Source organism: Mytilus californianus, unplaced genomic scaffold (genome assembly GCF_021869535.1).
Source record: "Mytilus californianus isolate M0D057914Y unplaced genomic scaffold, xbMytCali1.0.p SCAF_18, whole genome shotgun sequence".
Classification (NCBI taxonomy): Eukaryota; Metazoa; Mollusca; class Bivalvia; order Mytilida; family Mytilidae; genus Mytilus; species Mytilus californianus.
In genome coordinates, this window is record NW_026262666.1 from 611,799 (window position 1) to 627,808 (window position 16,010).

General features: G+C 31.2%; 1 protein-coding gene across 1 annotated transcript; it reads right to left on the reverse strand.

Annotated features, from left to right (window-relative positions):
* Positions 1-234: 234 nt before the first annotated feature.
* On the reverse strand, positions 235-15,794 carry LOC127726758 (tripartite motif-containing protein 45-like). The gene is made up of 3 exons (XM_052234214.1): positions 15,629-15,794; positions 8,440-11,150; positions 235-1,426 (listed from the first exon to the last, which is right to left on the reverse strand). Exon 3 carries the CDS (start codon positions 1,420-1,422, stop codon positions 235-237), a length of 1,188 nt encoding a protein of 395 aa, XP_052090174.1. The 5' UTR covers positions 1,423-1,426; positions 8,440-11,150; positions 15,629-15,794.
* Positions 15,795-16,010: the final 216 nt, after the last annotated feature.

Consider the following 16,010-nt stretch of genomic DNA (forward strand, 5'->3'; position numbering starts at 1 on the left):
AATTACATATGACCTGAATATGAAATTGTTGTCTTATATAAGTAAATTCCACATCTTCTATCATTGATATGGAACTGCCATTCGAATAATTTTGTCAATGGGTTGTTGTCTCATATACGCATACCAAGCATCTTCTTTTGTTCATATTGAATTGTCTTATGGTTTATTTTGTTAATGGGTTTTTGTTTCATATACGTAAACATGACACCTTCTATTATTCATCGTGAACCGTCTTTACATCAATTTCGTTGGTATGTCGATTATACTAATCTTATTTGAATGACCAGATGTGACAGCAATACAACCATCTCCAATAAATACCACATCGACCACTTTACCAATATCATTGATTTCGAAATCTTTTGATCCGTTAGATTTGAAAACTTTTATTTTCTCTTGTTCATAACAAGAGAATACCATCCTACCCTTAGGTAGCAGAGAACAACCTTGGACATCTGATAACTTTGTATTGATACGTTTCTGTAACGTCAAAGCCAGATTACCGATATTTCTGGTTGGAACAGCTAACATAATCTGGGCTTCTCTGTCTTTTTGTTTCTGAATGGGCAACTGATATGGATCAGAACTGACATTAATTTCTCCAAACTTCGAAACACTGGCTGTAATTTGCTGTAATAGCTGGTTAATTTGGCATGATATATTGACTTTATTTACGATGCCACTATTGGCAATCGATTGAATATTTTTTTCTTCAACTGCCAAACTCTTTTCAAGTACTTTTATGGTTAAAAATGCTTGAAGATCGGACGCTTTCTGTTTAATATTATCAATGTTTACCTGTAACTCAGTGATCTCTTTTTCTTTAAGATTTAGAGAAGACAATACATTTTGTATTTTACTACTTTCTTGATGTTGAACTGCCATTAATTCTTTCATCAAATCAGCCTGAATTTGATCGAGGTGATGATTTACCTTTGTCCTGGCATATTTTATTTCTGCTTCTATTTTTCTTCTCTTGTTTTCTAGCAATTCTAAATTTTCTTTCCTGTTTGTGCTGAGAATTTTGATATTTTCAACGACTTCGCGCAGGGTTTGTTCGATTTCATAAAAGGCATTCGAAGTTTTGACCTCTTGTATAATTTCATTTATGTCGGTTAAACCTTTACATTCTTTGTGAGATTTCTTACATTTCTTACAACACGGACAATCATGTTTTGTACAGAAAAACCTGTATTCTTCTTTATGTATTTTACAGACTTGAGCAACTTGCAGCAGTTCGGTCGGTAACTTCGTATGCTCGGCGATTGAATATGTTCCGTGGTTTTTAGTATCCTTGGAAATACTGTGATATTCTTTACAATCTCCGCATAGTCCTTCGTCACATTCAGAACACCAGACTACTGAGAATTTGGCCGTTTGACGATTATCACAAACACTACATAGACTGCAATTACTAGCCATGATCCTGCAATATATATTAATAGATGTGTCACGTTCCTATATTGATACATTATATTCAAACCGGCAACAACCATGAAACGTGCTTGCTAAATTGATAATTTGATTGTTTTTTACTTAAGGATGTACTTAGGTGAGGTTTTGGAATTTGTGTCAGATGTTCGGACTCCTTTGTGTTTTTCCATACAAAACAAGGTAAAATATTTTGCCCCTATTTATCTTTTAATATAAGACTTAATAGCTCATAAAAGGTCATTTGACCAAATTTAAGCAGATTCTTGATTTTATTTCTTTTGATTTAAGACCCAAATATACCAATGCCAATATAAGGTAAAAGTCCGAGTCAGCCTTTTCCCGCCATATTTTCTAATTCAAATATCTCGAAAAAGAGCTCCATGACCTATCAATATTTTTAGCTTATTTTGATCCTTAATTCATACTCTTCCAGCTAATAGTATCAATTTTAAATTCTTGATTTATTTAATTTCACCTAAGATCAACTAAGTACATCCTTAAGTACTTAGTGTCCAGTTGCAAATATTTATTGCATATTCAGGACTAGAACAAATAGTATCGAGTGTATATATTCAATTGACACCATGTCCCACTTGCACTACCACATTTCTATGTTCAGTGAACCATGACACTTGGGTCAAAAAGGTAATCGGGCATACTATTTAAAAGAATCACATCACAATGAGTATGTGTGAATAGTTCTTATATTGTTGGCGCGAGAGTACATTTCTAGCAACTATAGAACTTTCATATTTTTTTTATTTTTGTAATTTAACTTATTCATATGAAAAAGAACTGTGTGTCTCTCCTTGGCAACCTCTTTTTATAAGAGTCATATGAGTCGAATTTCCTTCAGACACTTGTCAAAGACAAGAAGATCAAAGAAGCGAGATCATTTAATTCACATTTAGATACATTCATTTGATGTTGTTCTTTCCATGAACAGTTCAACCTTTTCGGACTGGTTTCCATAATTATATCTCCAAGAACTTGAAATTAAAGAAACAACAAAAACGGCTTCCTCTGCATCATATTTAGACTTATACCTCTAACTTGACATAAGAGGTCATCTCAGTATCATAATTTATAACAATCGAGACAATTTTGATTTTGAAATTATAAATTTTTCCCACCTAAGCAGCAATATACCAAAATTCACCTGCATATGGGATTTACATTTCAAAACTCATTCGGTATTCAAGATATGAAAGCTCCTACTTAGACTTTATAAAACTTCATCACGATTCAGTGTCTGAGCAGAAAGTTTACAAACCAGGGTTATGTCAAAGAACGTCTCGGCCTTTTTTTAAAAGAGGTTAATCCGAAAATACCAAGACCTTATTGATAAATATTCCGTTTCAACTTCACAAATAATACACGTTGGTCTTGAAGTATAGATTGAAGGTACTGACGTTGTTAATCACCTTAATAACGTGTTATCGAATTGTCCGTTTCTATGTATGTTGACGTTTGTTTTTGTTGCAGTTCAGTGTTTCTGTTGTTCCGTTTTTTTCCTCTTATAGTTGATGTGTTTCTCTCGGTTTTTAGTTTTAACCCGGATTTATTTCTCTTACTCGATTTATGACTTTTGAAAAGCGGATACTACTGTTGCTTTTATTTAAAACGTCGCATTGTTGATGTGTTTTCCTCGGTTTTAGTTTGTAACCCGAATTTTGTTTTCGCTTAATTAGTTTATGACTATTGTACAGCGGTAAACAACTATTGCCTTTATTTACAGTGTTCTTTTTATTTGCCCTTGTATATTGTAAACCTTTACTGTTGAGTCCATCATTGGTAATATGCTCTAGCGTGTCTTGGTATTTATACATTCCGCCATCGTTTTTTTAAAAAAAAAATTTTAACTTTTAACTTCCTGCATTCCTGGTGGCGGTTGGTCTTGATGTGCGATTTGGACACTGTTGTTTCTTATATGTGTATTTGTTTTAATTTTTAGTCAGTTGTTTTTTGTGTCTTTGGTGTAGAGTTAGACCCGTTTAAATTGCAGGACGAATTCATAAATACTGAATGTGATGTTGATGATATATGTTAAATCATCAAGAATTTTTTTCTGATATATTGCCGAAAACTACCCAAAGAAAACTAACTTGAAATAAAGCTTACATAAACGACACCTTGAAACTATATATATATATATATCCCCACGACACTTACCAAGGAGGAAATCCTGGATAATTATAGGTCAGTTCTATGTTCCTTTTGGAATTTCAACAAAAAATAAAGAACAAGATCTTCCTTCACTTATTGGATACTTAACGTACACAAGCGTCCTACAAACAATGTTATATTGGTAGGTCTTCCAAGTGCTCAACGAAACCTATTTTTAAATTAATAACATCAATTTTTTCAGCAATCAAAGGTGGGCGTCAAAGTTATTGTGAAACTACCTATTCTAAAGGCGGCGTGAATCAGATATGGATACTTAAAAATCATAAGATCTTTTAGAGTACACACTATCCAAGACTTTTCAACTTGCAATAATATTTAAACATTTGACTTTTCTACACATTCAAGTGTTCCCCTTATTCAAAGTAAAAGACACATTGAAAGAGTTGGTCCTGCTTTGTTTCATAAATCATAAAAAAAAAAATGGCCAACGTGGATACAAGTATCTTGTCTATGGGAGGGATAAATCTTGAAAAATCACCCAGATTCAAATAAAATTAAGTTAAACTGATATTATCTTGATGCTTAATTTCTTGATTGACAACATATTTGTTATGTTTGAAGGACATGTTTAAAAAAAACAACTGTTAAAGGATACAACAGATAAAGTTAAGTCTGCTTCACATCTTGACTTGCAACTAGAAATTGATAATGAGGATTCGGTTAAATATAAAACTTTGCTACAAAAGAAATGATTTCAGCTTCCCAATTGAGAACATTCCATTTCTATGTACCAACATCATAGCAGGGCCTGCATACGGAGTACATATCTCTCAGTTGATACGCTATTCCAGGGTTTATATTTCCTATAATGATTTCCTTGATAGAGGATTGCTGCTCACAGGGGAGCTTTTAAACCAACAGTTACAATTGGTGTAAATTTTACAAATGCCATCAAGAGTTGGTTGGCCGTAATGGAATAGCTGATTTACAGATGACGACGTATAGGTTCCAATTATCATAACTGCAATCCAGCCGCATCCCCGAATGTAAACGATTGAATAAGACTTTTCGCATGGTTTGTACTTACAGGAGCAACAGGAAGGGTGCCACATATGGAGCAGGATTTGCTTACTCTTTTGGAGCACATGAGATCCCCCAAGTTTTTTGTTTGTGTTGCTAAGGCTATAGTTTTCTATGATATGTTTTGTGTGCTGTTGTTTGTTTGTTTGTCTGTATGTCTGTTGTTCTTCTTTGTCATCCACGACAGTGTTGTCAGTATATTTTCGACTTATGATCTTGAATGTCCCTTTGTTATCATTCGCCTCTCCCTTGCCAGTTCCGTGTGTTTGTTACTTTTGTCTGCTTTGTATTGATTTGATGAGTTTAGTCCTTTTCAACTGATTTTTATAGTTAATATGTTGTGCTTACACCATTGTCTTAGGTTAGGGTAGGGGAGGGTTGGGCATCCGCAACATGTTTAGAATCGCAACATTCTGCAAGTGTCTCTCCACATTTAGGAGCATGTAATTCAGTGGTTGTCGTTTGTTGCTGTACTAGAATATAATATTTGTTTATCGTTTATCTTTTCATACACAAATCTGACAATTTGTTTATCTCGTTTGAATTGTTTTACATTTGACACTTCGGGGCCTTTTTTATCTGACTTTGCGGAAATGAATTTGCTCACTGTTGAAGGCCGTACAGTTACCTAAAGTTGTTAACTTCTCAGTTAGTTGGTCTCTGGCAGATTCTTGTCTCATTGGCAATCATATCACATCCTCTTTTTTTAAATATTTACACAGGAATTGTCGCGTATACCTATTACATCTTTTTTGGTTGTTCACCAAATTTGTCAATATAACGAAACTAAAACAACTGTCATACAAATGGGAGGTTTAGCTAGCTATAAAACTAGGTATAACCACCAAAATGCCTGTACCAAGTCACAAATAGGACAGTTGTTTTCCCACTTGTTCCGATGATTGATGTTTTATTTTGTCAGTTTTTATGGACTTCCCCTTTTGAATATGCCTTTTAATCAGGTATTTTTATTAATACTTTATCTTTTATCGAATTTTGAAATCACTGTTTAGAACTGAAGATTATTAGTTGGGGTTGTGATAAAATGACAGAAATTTTCATATCTGATGTAAAAGTAAAACAACGCGACGTTTTAAATAACAGTTATAGTAGTATCCGCTGTTCAAAAATCATAAATCGATTAAGAGAAAATAAATCCGGGTTAACACTAAACCGAAAGAAACACATCAACTATAAGAGGAAAACAACGGAACAACAGAAATACTGAACTGCAACAAAAACAAACGCCGACATACATAATGACGGACTATTTAACAACAACTGCCCTATTCCTGACTTTGTACATAAAATTTTTAAGAACAAATGCTGGGTTGAACCTGGTTTTATGGCTAGCCAAACCTCCCGCTTATATGGCAATGTAAAAAAACACCGCTAAAAGGACAACACTACGTGACAGGAATACAGTACAAACAAACGCAAGAACTCTCAACACGGAGTAATACATAAATAGATAATATAATAGTACATTACAACATGTAAATCTCAGAAAAACAACGTAATTCTCAAATAAACACCATAGGACACCACCTACTGCGCGTCACATGAATAGATCAACGCCACAAAAAGTGACGTATATTATTACAGGTAATTTGAAATTCATACAATTATATGGAATGAGATCCAAAAATTTTTTTTTTTCAACTTCAGATATTCTATTTCACTAATAGTTGTTAACACATCCCCTTAATGTTACAACAATGGCACTAAAATTCTTCCCTGTATTGTTAATTACCAATAAAACCAGGGGATTTCATTGGCAAACTTCTTATAAATCTCTATATATATATAAAAAGTCTAAATTGAAAACAACGTTCAAACCTATGATTGCGTTGGATAAAACCGCAATTTTTATACGTGTGCATGTAAACCAAATTTCTTGGTAGAGGGGTCTAATGCAGCACAAACAACAATTTCCAAAAGACCAAAAAAAGTGAAAAAGTCTATTTTAACAAAACGCATTTGATTAACAGGTCGAAGAAAAGTCTAGAAAAAGATCTAAAAGTTTCTATTAAATTTAGTCAATGTTTTATTTCATCTTTAGATCTTAAAAAGAGAGTTGTATCATCTGCTAGTTGTGAGATTTTTAGGCTATGAGTTTTTTTATCGATATTTATTTATATTCCTTTCAGATCAATATTATTCTTTATTCTACAAGCCAGTATTTCGACTGATCAAATAAACAATAAAGCGCTTAAAGGACATCCTTGTCTAATTCCCCGTTGAATCCCGAAGGTTTCAGAGATCCAGCCGTTATTTAAAATACATTCTTTTATATCATTACATAGTGTTTTGACCCCCTTTTGAAAGACTCATTAAATCCAAATTTGTTTAATGATTCCATCAAAAAGTCCAATTCTAGTGAGTCTATAATATCTTGAATTTGGCGTACGTTGAAACATATATTAATCGATTTTTAACATAACCGTTTTGATCTCTGTGTATAATTAGGGGGAAGGGGGGGGGGGGGTAGGATTTATTTAATCTTTGTGCTAAAGTATATGAAATAAGTTTTACATCTGTATTCAACAAAGTAATTGGACGGTAGTTATCTAGGGACAAAGGGTCATTTTTTTTTAAATCAATGCTATTATCCCAATCTTTTGGGTGTCAGATATAGTTTCTTTATCATAACATGTGTTAGAAACGTTCAATGTAATATGTTTTAATTTTGGCCAAAATTGTCCATAAAACTCGACTGTTAAACCCTCTTTGCCTAGAGTTTTGTTTAGTTTCATATTATAAATAGAAAATGTTAACTCTTCTATGGTTAATTTACCATCTACTTGTTTGCTTTCACAAGGAGTTAAATATAGGTCAATGGGGGTATTATCTATGTATGTCTTTAAAATTTCAGTTTCAGGACATGTGCTTTTGTACAGAGATTTATAATACTCTTTACTTATATCTAAAATTTCACTTTAATCTACAGTAACCTCACCATTTTTCGTCAATAATTTATTAATAGATCTTTTAGCTTGTCTATTCTTTTCTAGGGATAAAAAGTACTTAGTATTTTTCCCCCTTCCTCGACTCATTTTATTCTTGATCTAACTTGATCTAACTTGAGCTCCTTTGGCTTTTAAAGACGATATATCTTCTAATTTTTTTTTTCTAAATTTATTATTTGAATATAAAGATCATTATTTTTTCCATCAGATTATTTGTCTAATCTTTCAATTAAAAGTTCTAGTTTGTTTTCTATTACTAAAATATTATTTTTCCTTAATTTGGCTTTAGATTTACAGTATTGGATAGTGGACTCTCATATGTCAGTTTTTAGCAGGTCCCACTGATTTAGGACATTCTCAAAATTACAATTTTGCTTATTATTTTTCAATTAACTTATTTATTAGTTTATGGTACTGAGTATCAGTTAATATACTAGTATTCATAATAAATTATCCTTTACCACGATTGTTTACAAAAATGTCTAATTTAAGCGAAATAGCTAGGTGGTCTGTGAATGAACTTTGTGCTGGCCTGATGTCAGTAGATAACGTATTTATGCGTGCTTGTGTGTATATTATAAAAAAAAAAGTCTATTCTACTAGCTTCATTTGTAGAATTTTTCCTTTTCCATGTGTATTGTTTTTTATCTTTATTTAATTGTCTTCAAATGTATCAGTTTATGTGTTTAAATTAATTGTTTTAACCATCGAGTGGCTTTTTAAACTTTTATATAGTTTATTATTTTTTGTATCTTAAGCTGAGAGTAGATCATTCAAATCCCCCTACTATTAAAGCACCAAAAGTGTGCTCTTAAATTAATTTACTTACCTTTTTTATAAAATTGGTTTCTTGCATGAACTTCATTAGGTGAATACAAGTTTAAATAAGGTGAAGATCTTATCTTGAATTTCCATATTGACTATGATAATACTCCCTTATTTATTACAAAATTCATTAACTAATTTAAAATCAAGTGATTTGTTAATAAAGAAAGATACTCCCCTCGAGTTTGTTGTTCCTAGGCTATGCAGATGTTTGCCATGGAATTCATTGTTAATTTGCTTTGTCATATCTTGTGACAAATGAGTTTCTTGCGTATTAAAAGAAAACATTTCTGTTGTTAAAATCAAGAGAATAATCTAAAGCGTTTTTCTTTTCTCGCTAGACCTTGACAATTTAGTGAACAAATGTGAAGATTTTTTGTTTTCATTATAATATTAAAGTATTGTAATCGTTAATCTCTTAAACGATCTATTCAAAACTATCAACATTTGAAAACCTGTTGTCTATCGTGACTCAGATAAACACAAAGTTATTTTTAGACCTTTACATAGGATTGGTAAAGTTAATTTTTATGTTTAGCTTCAAAACTGACTTTCCGAAAACGTTTTGTTTTTTGTAAACATTAAAATTGTCACATACTGTAATTGTAATAGCTAGGGTGGTTCTTGTGTATTTACAACTTTTATTTTCTTTTTCAGATCTGGAATAAATCGTACCACGGAATGTTATTATTAGCCAAATGACCTTACTCAAAGTGCTATATTCTTGAACTATGTCTATAACGCAAGTGTGTGGGATATTAAATTTCAAGAATTGGAGAAACTTTTTGGATGTTTTTTTTTAAGTTTACCATAATCGTGTGGCAATATGTAGTAGATTCAGCATATATTTTTAGATTGGTGATTTCAGCTGATGTTTTCTGTTCATATCCTGAAGAAAAGGACTTCTTGAGATTGACGTTTACTGAAATTGTACTCTTAAATTAAAGGAGACTGACTGTTTTTTACTTCATTTAAAGAATCTCTTTTTTGATAAGGGATTTAATGTGTGCCAATGAAAAATTTCTGAATGACTTTGACACATGGTGATCATGCACTTCTTTATTTCAGTGCTCATTTGTTTGAGATGCGTGTGGAACAAAAATTTCCGTCCAAACAGTTTTAACATCTTTAAATTCATACTCTCTGCATTTTTCATTTGTAAATTTTATATATGCGAAATTTACTACATTTTTAAATAAACAAATATGCTGATAAATCCCTTTTGAATGTATGCTATCTACAATACAGACATCACATTCACAAATTATGATTTTGTTCACTTGATAAACACATTCTATGTTTGTGCTACAAAGTAAACAAATATATATATATACAATATATACAATATAAAAACCATGAAGATTTATAATTGGTAGTAATTATATACATGAGCTTAAGATAACGTTTTTTTTTTCACAGGTTCTTCTCTCTTGTGAAGCTCATCAGTAGGAGTACTTGCAGTTTGTTTAGTACGCGTTTTTTGCTCTTAATTGGTTTTATGTGATGGAGTTCTAAAGGTATCTGCTAGGAACCGTTCCATGCTCGGCTGATCATTATCAATATTTTGTTTTTCTCTTTTATTTTTTGTCCGTTTAGCTTTTTTAACATGTCTTTCTTGCTTTTTTCTCACTTTGGTTTGATTGATCATCAAGATTGTTAATGACATGATTGTAAACATCATTACTTGGCTGCTTATTGAAGGTGAATCTAAGTGCCTTTTTTCTGCATCAGCTGCTCTTTGTTTTTTTTTTTTTGCTTTTCATTTTGACTGCTTTCCGGACGGATAGAAATGACTGAATCTGACTAAGATTCTGATTGGCTATCTTCACTGGAATAACTAGAGTCTGCTTTGCAGTATTTTGCCGTATAACCAGATTTCCCGCAAGTCTGTCTACCAAATCGTCTGGGCAAGTAGTGTAATAGCTTGCTTTATGACCGCTGCCACCACATGTCCTACACACCCAATCGTTTGGACACTCAAAAGATTTATGTCCCTCTTGTAGACATTTATTACATGTAATGTTTGTACGGGTATCTACCTGACCTCGATGGAGAACTACTGCTCTGTATTTACCAATAAATAAAGTTTTTGGCAAAGGATTGAGTATTGGGTCACATATCGCAATGCAATCGCCAGTCTGACAATTTCTCACACGTCCATCAACTCTTAGCCTTTCACGAAACAGTGTATGTACAACTCAGTTACAAATCCTCAAGGGCTCTCTGAATTTGACCGTCGTCCGCTGAGCAAGGTATATTGTTTTATTCTAACACGAACATTGTTAGGATTTTCATTTTCAGCAACCATGGGATATTTTACATATGTTTGTATTAGCTTTTTACGAATAACAATACCATTTGTAAGTGTTTTATCTCGGTCTTCATGATTGTCAAAATATAATATCCATTATCCTCTTACCCTTTGTAATCCTTTCAAGTGGCTGGGGTTCACAAGATTTCCAACAGCTCTGTATAGCTCGATATGAGTGAGGTATTGGTCTTGTGAGATCCAAAAATTCGCAATTATTTTCACAATACAAGTTCAAATAAGATTTAATACCTAGCTTTTTAAAATTACTTCTAAATGATCTTAACAGCCCCCTAAATCAGATTCAATCACTTTAGTTGGCGAAAACGTTCCTTCCTTTTTATAAACATCTGAAAGTTCTTTAACTGATACGAACGTTGTTTTTTTCACTCGATAAAATATGGACCCTACGCAAAAAAACAAAACAAAACGGATATATATATATACAAACGAATTTATTATCAAAATGTATTTATTAATGCAATAAAAATAATTTTATCAATGTTTTTTTATATTTCGAAATTAAAGAATCCATGTATGCATTTTCTTCAACATTTGCATTCGTACTTATGTATGTCTAAATAAAGTTGTATTTTAGAAGAAAAATGAACTGATATTAATGCATATGTGTTTCTGGATATTGTGTTTTTCCATTTGATTAATACTTGATTTTGAATAATGATAAGAAAGATGACGAAAAAGCAATTAATACCATAGTAAAGATTATTTATAATATAAGGGATCTTGGAAACAAAATTCCATTCTGTCTTTTCAACATTTGATCAGAATAGAATTTTTTAAACAAGAAAAACATGTTTGAGAATTTTCAATTGATGTTTACCCAAAAATTTTCCTCATATATACTGATTGCAACGAATCAACATTTTTTTTATATCTATCACGACCCAATAGAGAAAATGAATCATATTATAAGAACTTCAAAATTCACGATTGAAAACTTTTAACTATTCATGTAATGACGCCAAAGACTGATTCATATTATAAATCATTTAACTAAAATTCTTAATGTTTTTCTCAATCTTAATGTTCTTTTGAAAAACCAAAAGATAACATCGTATAGAGAGTTTTTTTTTTGGAACGTAGAACAGGTTGAATGTCACACATTACATTAAACTGTAAGCATGCAAATATACCAGGCATAATCCATTGTAGGATGTGTCTTCAATGGCTTTTCGTGCAAACTGTAAGCATTTTTCATTCTTTCCTAACATCAAATCGGAACAATAGTTTTTTTTTAAATTTCTGGATCCGTCATGTATTTCTTTAAATTTGATGAAATTTTGCCTTGCTACTTCATTAACATTTAGTATTAATGTCGTTACATGTAATATTAACCATTAGACATATAACAACAAAGAGTCAATGTAATCAATTGTTACTTCCTTTTGTCGAAAATAAAATATAAACCGTGCCAAATACTGAACAGTTGTCTTGTTATAACTGTCTCTATTATCCAAAAAGTCTTTCCGTCAGTACCGTATTCATATTTATGAAGTTCCGAACACTTAGATAACAGATCGACTACACAATTCCGACCATTTCATTGCCTAGAACTACTTGTTCTTAACACAACATCATTCTAGAAACTAGCAAGTAGCACTGAAAAGTAGTAACGATTTTGTTGTTTTATGTTTACCAAACTGAGTATACTTTTTTTTCTAATGTATTGAAATGAAACACATTTTTTGCTGCTCATTTTTAAAAAGACATTTTATAACGTATGTTAGTGTATATGTGTAGCCTTCTACACTTTACCCTATTGAAATAATGTTTACAAATCTAACCCAGGTGTAGCAAATCATTTTCTTCATATTTAAAGTAAGAAAGAAAATTTTCATAATAATTAATTTCGGAAATTGGTATTTTTAATAAAGTTTACTTAACTTTTAAAAACATTTTTGTAGATATAATAACTGACAGGACAAATGCTATTAACCGAAGATTATTTATTTGTGAACGGAAGAATTTCTTTTATATTTTCTGTTTTATATTTTGGACTATATGCATCCGTTAATGATATTTCTAATTTGTCAACCTTAAAATTTTAAAAGGCTGCATGCAGGTTATATCAGTAATAGTATAAGTTTTATTGGCAAACATCATTTCCGGTCTTTATTTGTTTGTATCCCATAATACAAGGTATACCTTGTTTCCTAATTTCTCATTCAAACTTGATATAATCTTGATTCATTGTCGTTGTATTACCTGTCTATAATGTATTAACCTTTTATAAGTACTGAAACAGCGTTTGTGATGAAAAGTATTTCACTGAAAGCATTTAGTCCACACAACAGTATACCAAATGAATAATTTTCTTTGGGTAAAAATGTCATGTTTTCGTATCCCAAACTTAACTCGTACATGGAAGAATTGTTTTTGGTGGTTAACAAGTTGAAAATATTCATAAAATTACACTATATAAGGTACAACACTCGAGCAATAAACACGATCGTTCGTGAAAAAATCATTAAAGACTGAAAATGAGAAAACAGCGAAAATCAAACAGAAGGCCAGAGAACACAGTTATTTCGTTGTGCATTTATTTTAAACAATAAATTCGAATTAATAAAATCTCACCTGCTCTATTTCAAAAAGATTTTTATCGTGTAGTGTACTACTTTTGGGACAAATAATATCATAGTAATAGAAAAGTCTACCAGTTCTAACTTAACCCAATCACTACTTTTCAGAAAAATTCATTACCAAAGTTTTTTTAACATGCAACTTCATCCCCTACTTTATATTGCATGCATAAAATATAAAGAAATGAATTTGGAAAGTGTATAAAAATTATTTGCATGTTATACACTGTCTAAACTATGGACTATATTTGTAGACAAAGAAAATAAAATCAAACTGTGTCCTCGGACCGGAAATTCATCAGTAAGTACTTGGAACTGTTTGCTACTCAGCTGGGAAGAGGCATACTGAATGACAAGATAGCTGTCAAACTTCAGATTTGTGAGATCGAACTTCACATTCTGGTTTACTTTTATACACCGTTGGTGTATTATTTGATGACTGAGTGCATAAGTAATGGTTTGCAATACAAACTCATAGATTATTCAGTGAAATTGATTGACAGTTTCGAAGTACTCTCTATCACTGAACCATTGAAACAATAATTTATTTTTATATGAAAGAGAAATTGGAGTTGCATTTTTCTTTATAATTTGTCAGTAACAAAATGTATCATTTATTTTTATGGTTTGCATTTTTGTGTATCATTTATATATTGAATATGTCTGATTAAATAATATAAATATTTGTATATTCAGGTTTTTTTTTAAATTTCGTTCGTTTGGTGTAAAACATCTCGTTTCATTTCGTTGTTTTTTTTTAAAAGAAATGTATTCCCTATTTAAATTAGGTTTGATTTAGAGTTAGATAGAACATAATTCAAAATAACGACACAATAAACCTTAAAATGATTGTTACTGACACGACATAATTATATATAGAAATACATAATGATTTAATATTGTCGTTTCGTTTATAAACGGAATTTTTTTTACTTACAAGGTGAGGGAATTTTAGTAATATATGTATAGTTTTCATTGTATCATTTCGATAACTTCCATGTGTCTTGGGAAGGGTCTGAACCTAATTTTTTAGAAAATTTAAATTCATATCTATCATTTCCTATTTTTGATCATGGTATGTTTTTTTTTTTAAATTGACTTACTTAAACAGTATTTCAAGTGTATAAAGGATCACTTAAAATATCAGATCTCACTAATTTTGTTTATATGATAAAAACGGTAGTTTTTACATTTTGAGTGACCAAAAGCGCTAAATGTTGACTTATCGATATATTCATTTGCATACGTGTTTGTCGTCAGTGTTTAGTATTTCTGGACTTAAATGGTTCTCAAAGTTCGATAACATAGGTAAGGTCACACAAAAACTGGACCAAAAGTGTTGAAACCGAAGATCAATGAGTCGAGTTGTTTTTGTGAATAATGTGTCCTGTTTTACTGTCCAGTATGTTTTGGGGTTCCTGTTATCCTACTCATATACAAGGAGGGTATTGATACTTCTTAATTAACAGTGTAAGTCCAACATCAATTAACATTTGAAAATCTTAATTGATGTTTGACTTATATGTTTCCCCTTTTATAAAGACAAGGGAAACATGTTTTGTTTTGATGCAGATTTTACGTAATTTGGCTTTATTTAAAAAAATAAGCAGGTCACAGTTTTCATTATTATTCTTTCAGACAAAACAATAAGTCTCGAGATGTAGATTTTTTTTTTAAAAGCACCAAACCGACTGTCGTAAAGGCATAATGCTGGACACAGTAGTTTTCTTATATTGTATGGACCACTAACACTTAAAAGGAAAAGTTTTTCTCAATAAAACAAATACTGTCCCCCTTGAATATTTTCATACTATTAAAACAGAAATGTTGACATTAATAACATAACAGTTTTGACAAACTTCGATAGATGGTTTAAAAATGCAATTATAAATGAAGAAATCCACTAGAGCCTACTTGATGTGGATGTAAGCACCATAAGACTTTCAACAATCAGCAAAATCCATACCGGATGTTAAACTGTAAAAGTTCCCATATTGGCAAAAATTAGAAAATATTTAAGATAGTAAATCAATGGTCTTGATTTTTGTCAATACAATAAACCAAACCAAATCTTATAGTCATCAACCAGCGACAACCATTGAATACATACATAATGTTGTCTTGATATCTCAGTTGATTTGAAATAACAACAAAGTGTGCTCGCATATACTAACACTGGCCATATTTATATTCAATATTGAAAACCTTATGCCCTTGTCATAAATCATATATTTAGTAAAGTTGTATAGTAATAATTGACAGCAATATTGGTATATACTTACCAAAAACTTGTGTTGGCTTTAATTTATTGCCAAAGATTCTTCTTTTTATTCCAAATACTTAATTTGAGTGTATCAATTCCAGTTCATCTACATAGCGGAAGTATATGTAGATTTCCGGTATAACCCGGTATGTTCTGAATCACTAGAAGTATGAGTTGACAAAAAAAAAACAATTATTAAATTGGTCAATGCAAGTTGGGTAACACAATACTAGATTGATATTTTTGTCTTTTAAAAAGTTTTAAAATAACATCACGCACAAAGTTTTTTTATGTATTGTAAAGAAAAGATTCGCAAAGGAGAGATAAGTGTAATAGTTAATATACGCCTTTGTGAAATGATATCGATACAGTAAAGAAAAAATACCACATCTATTTAGTTC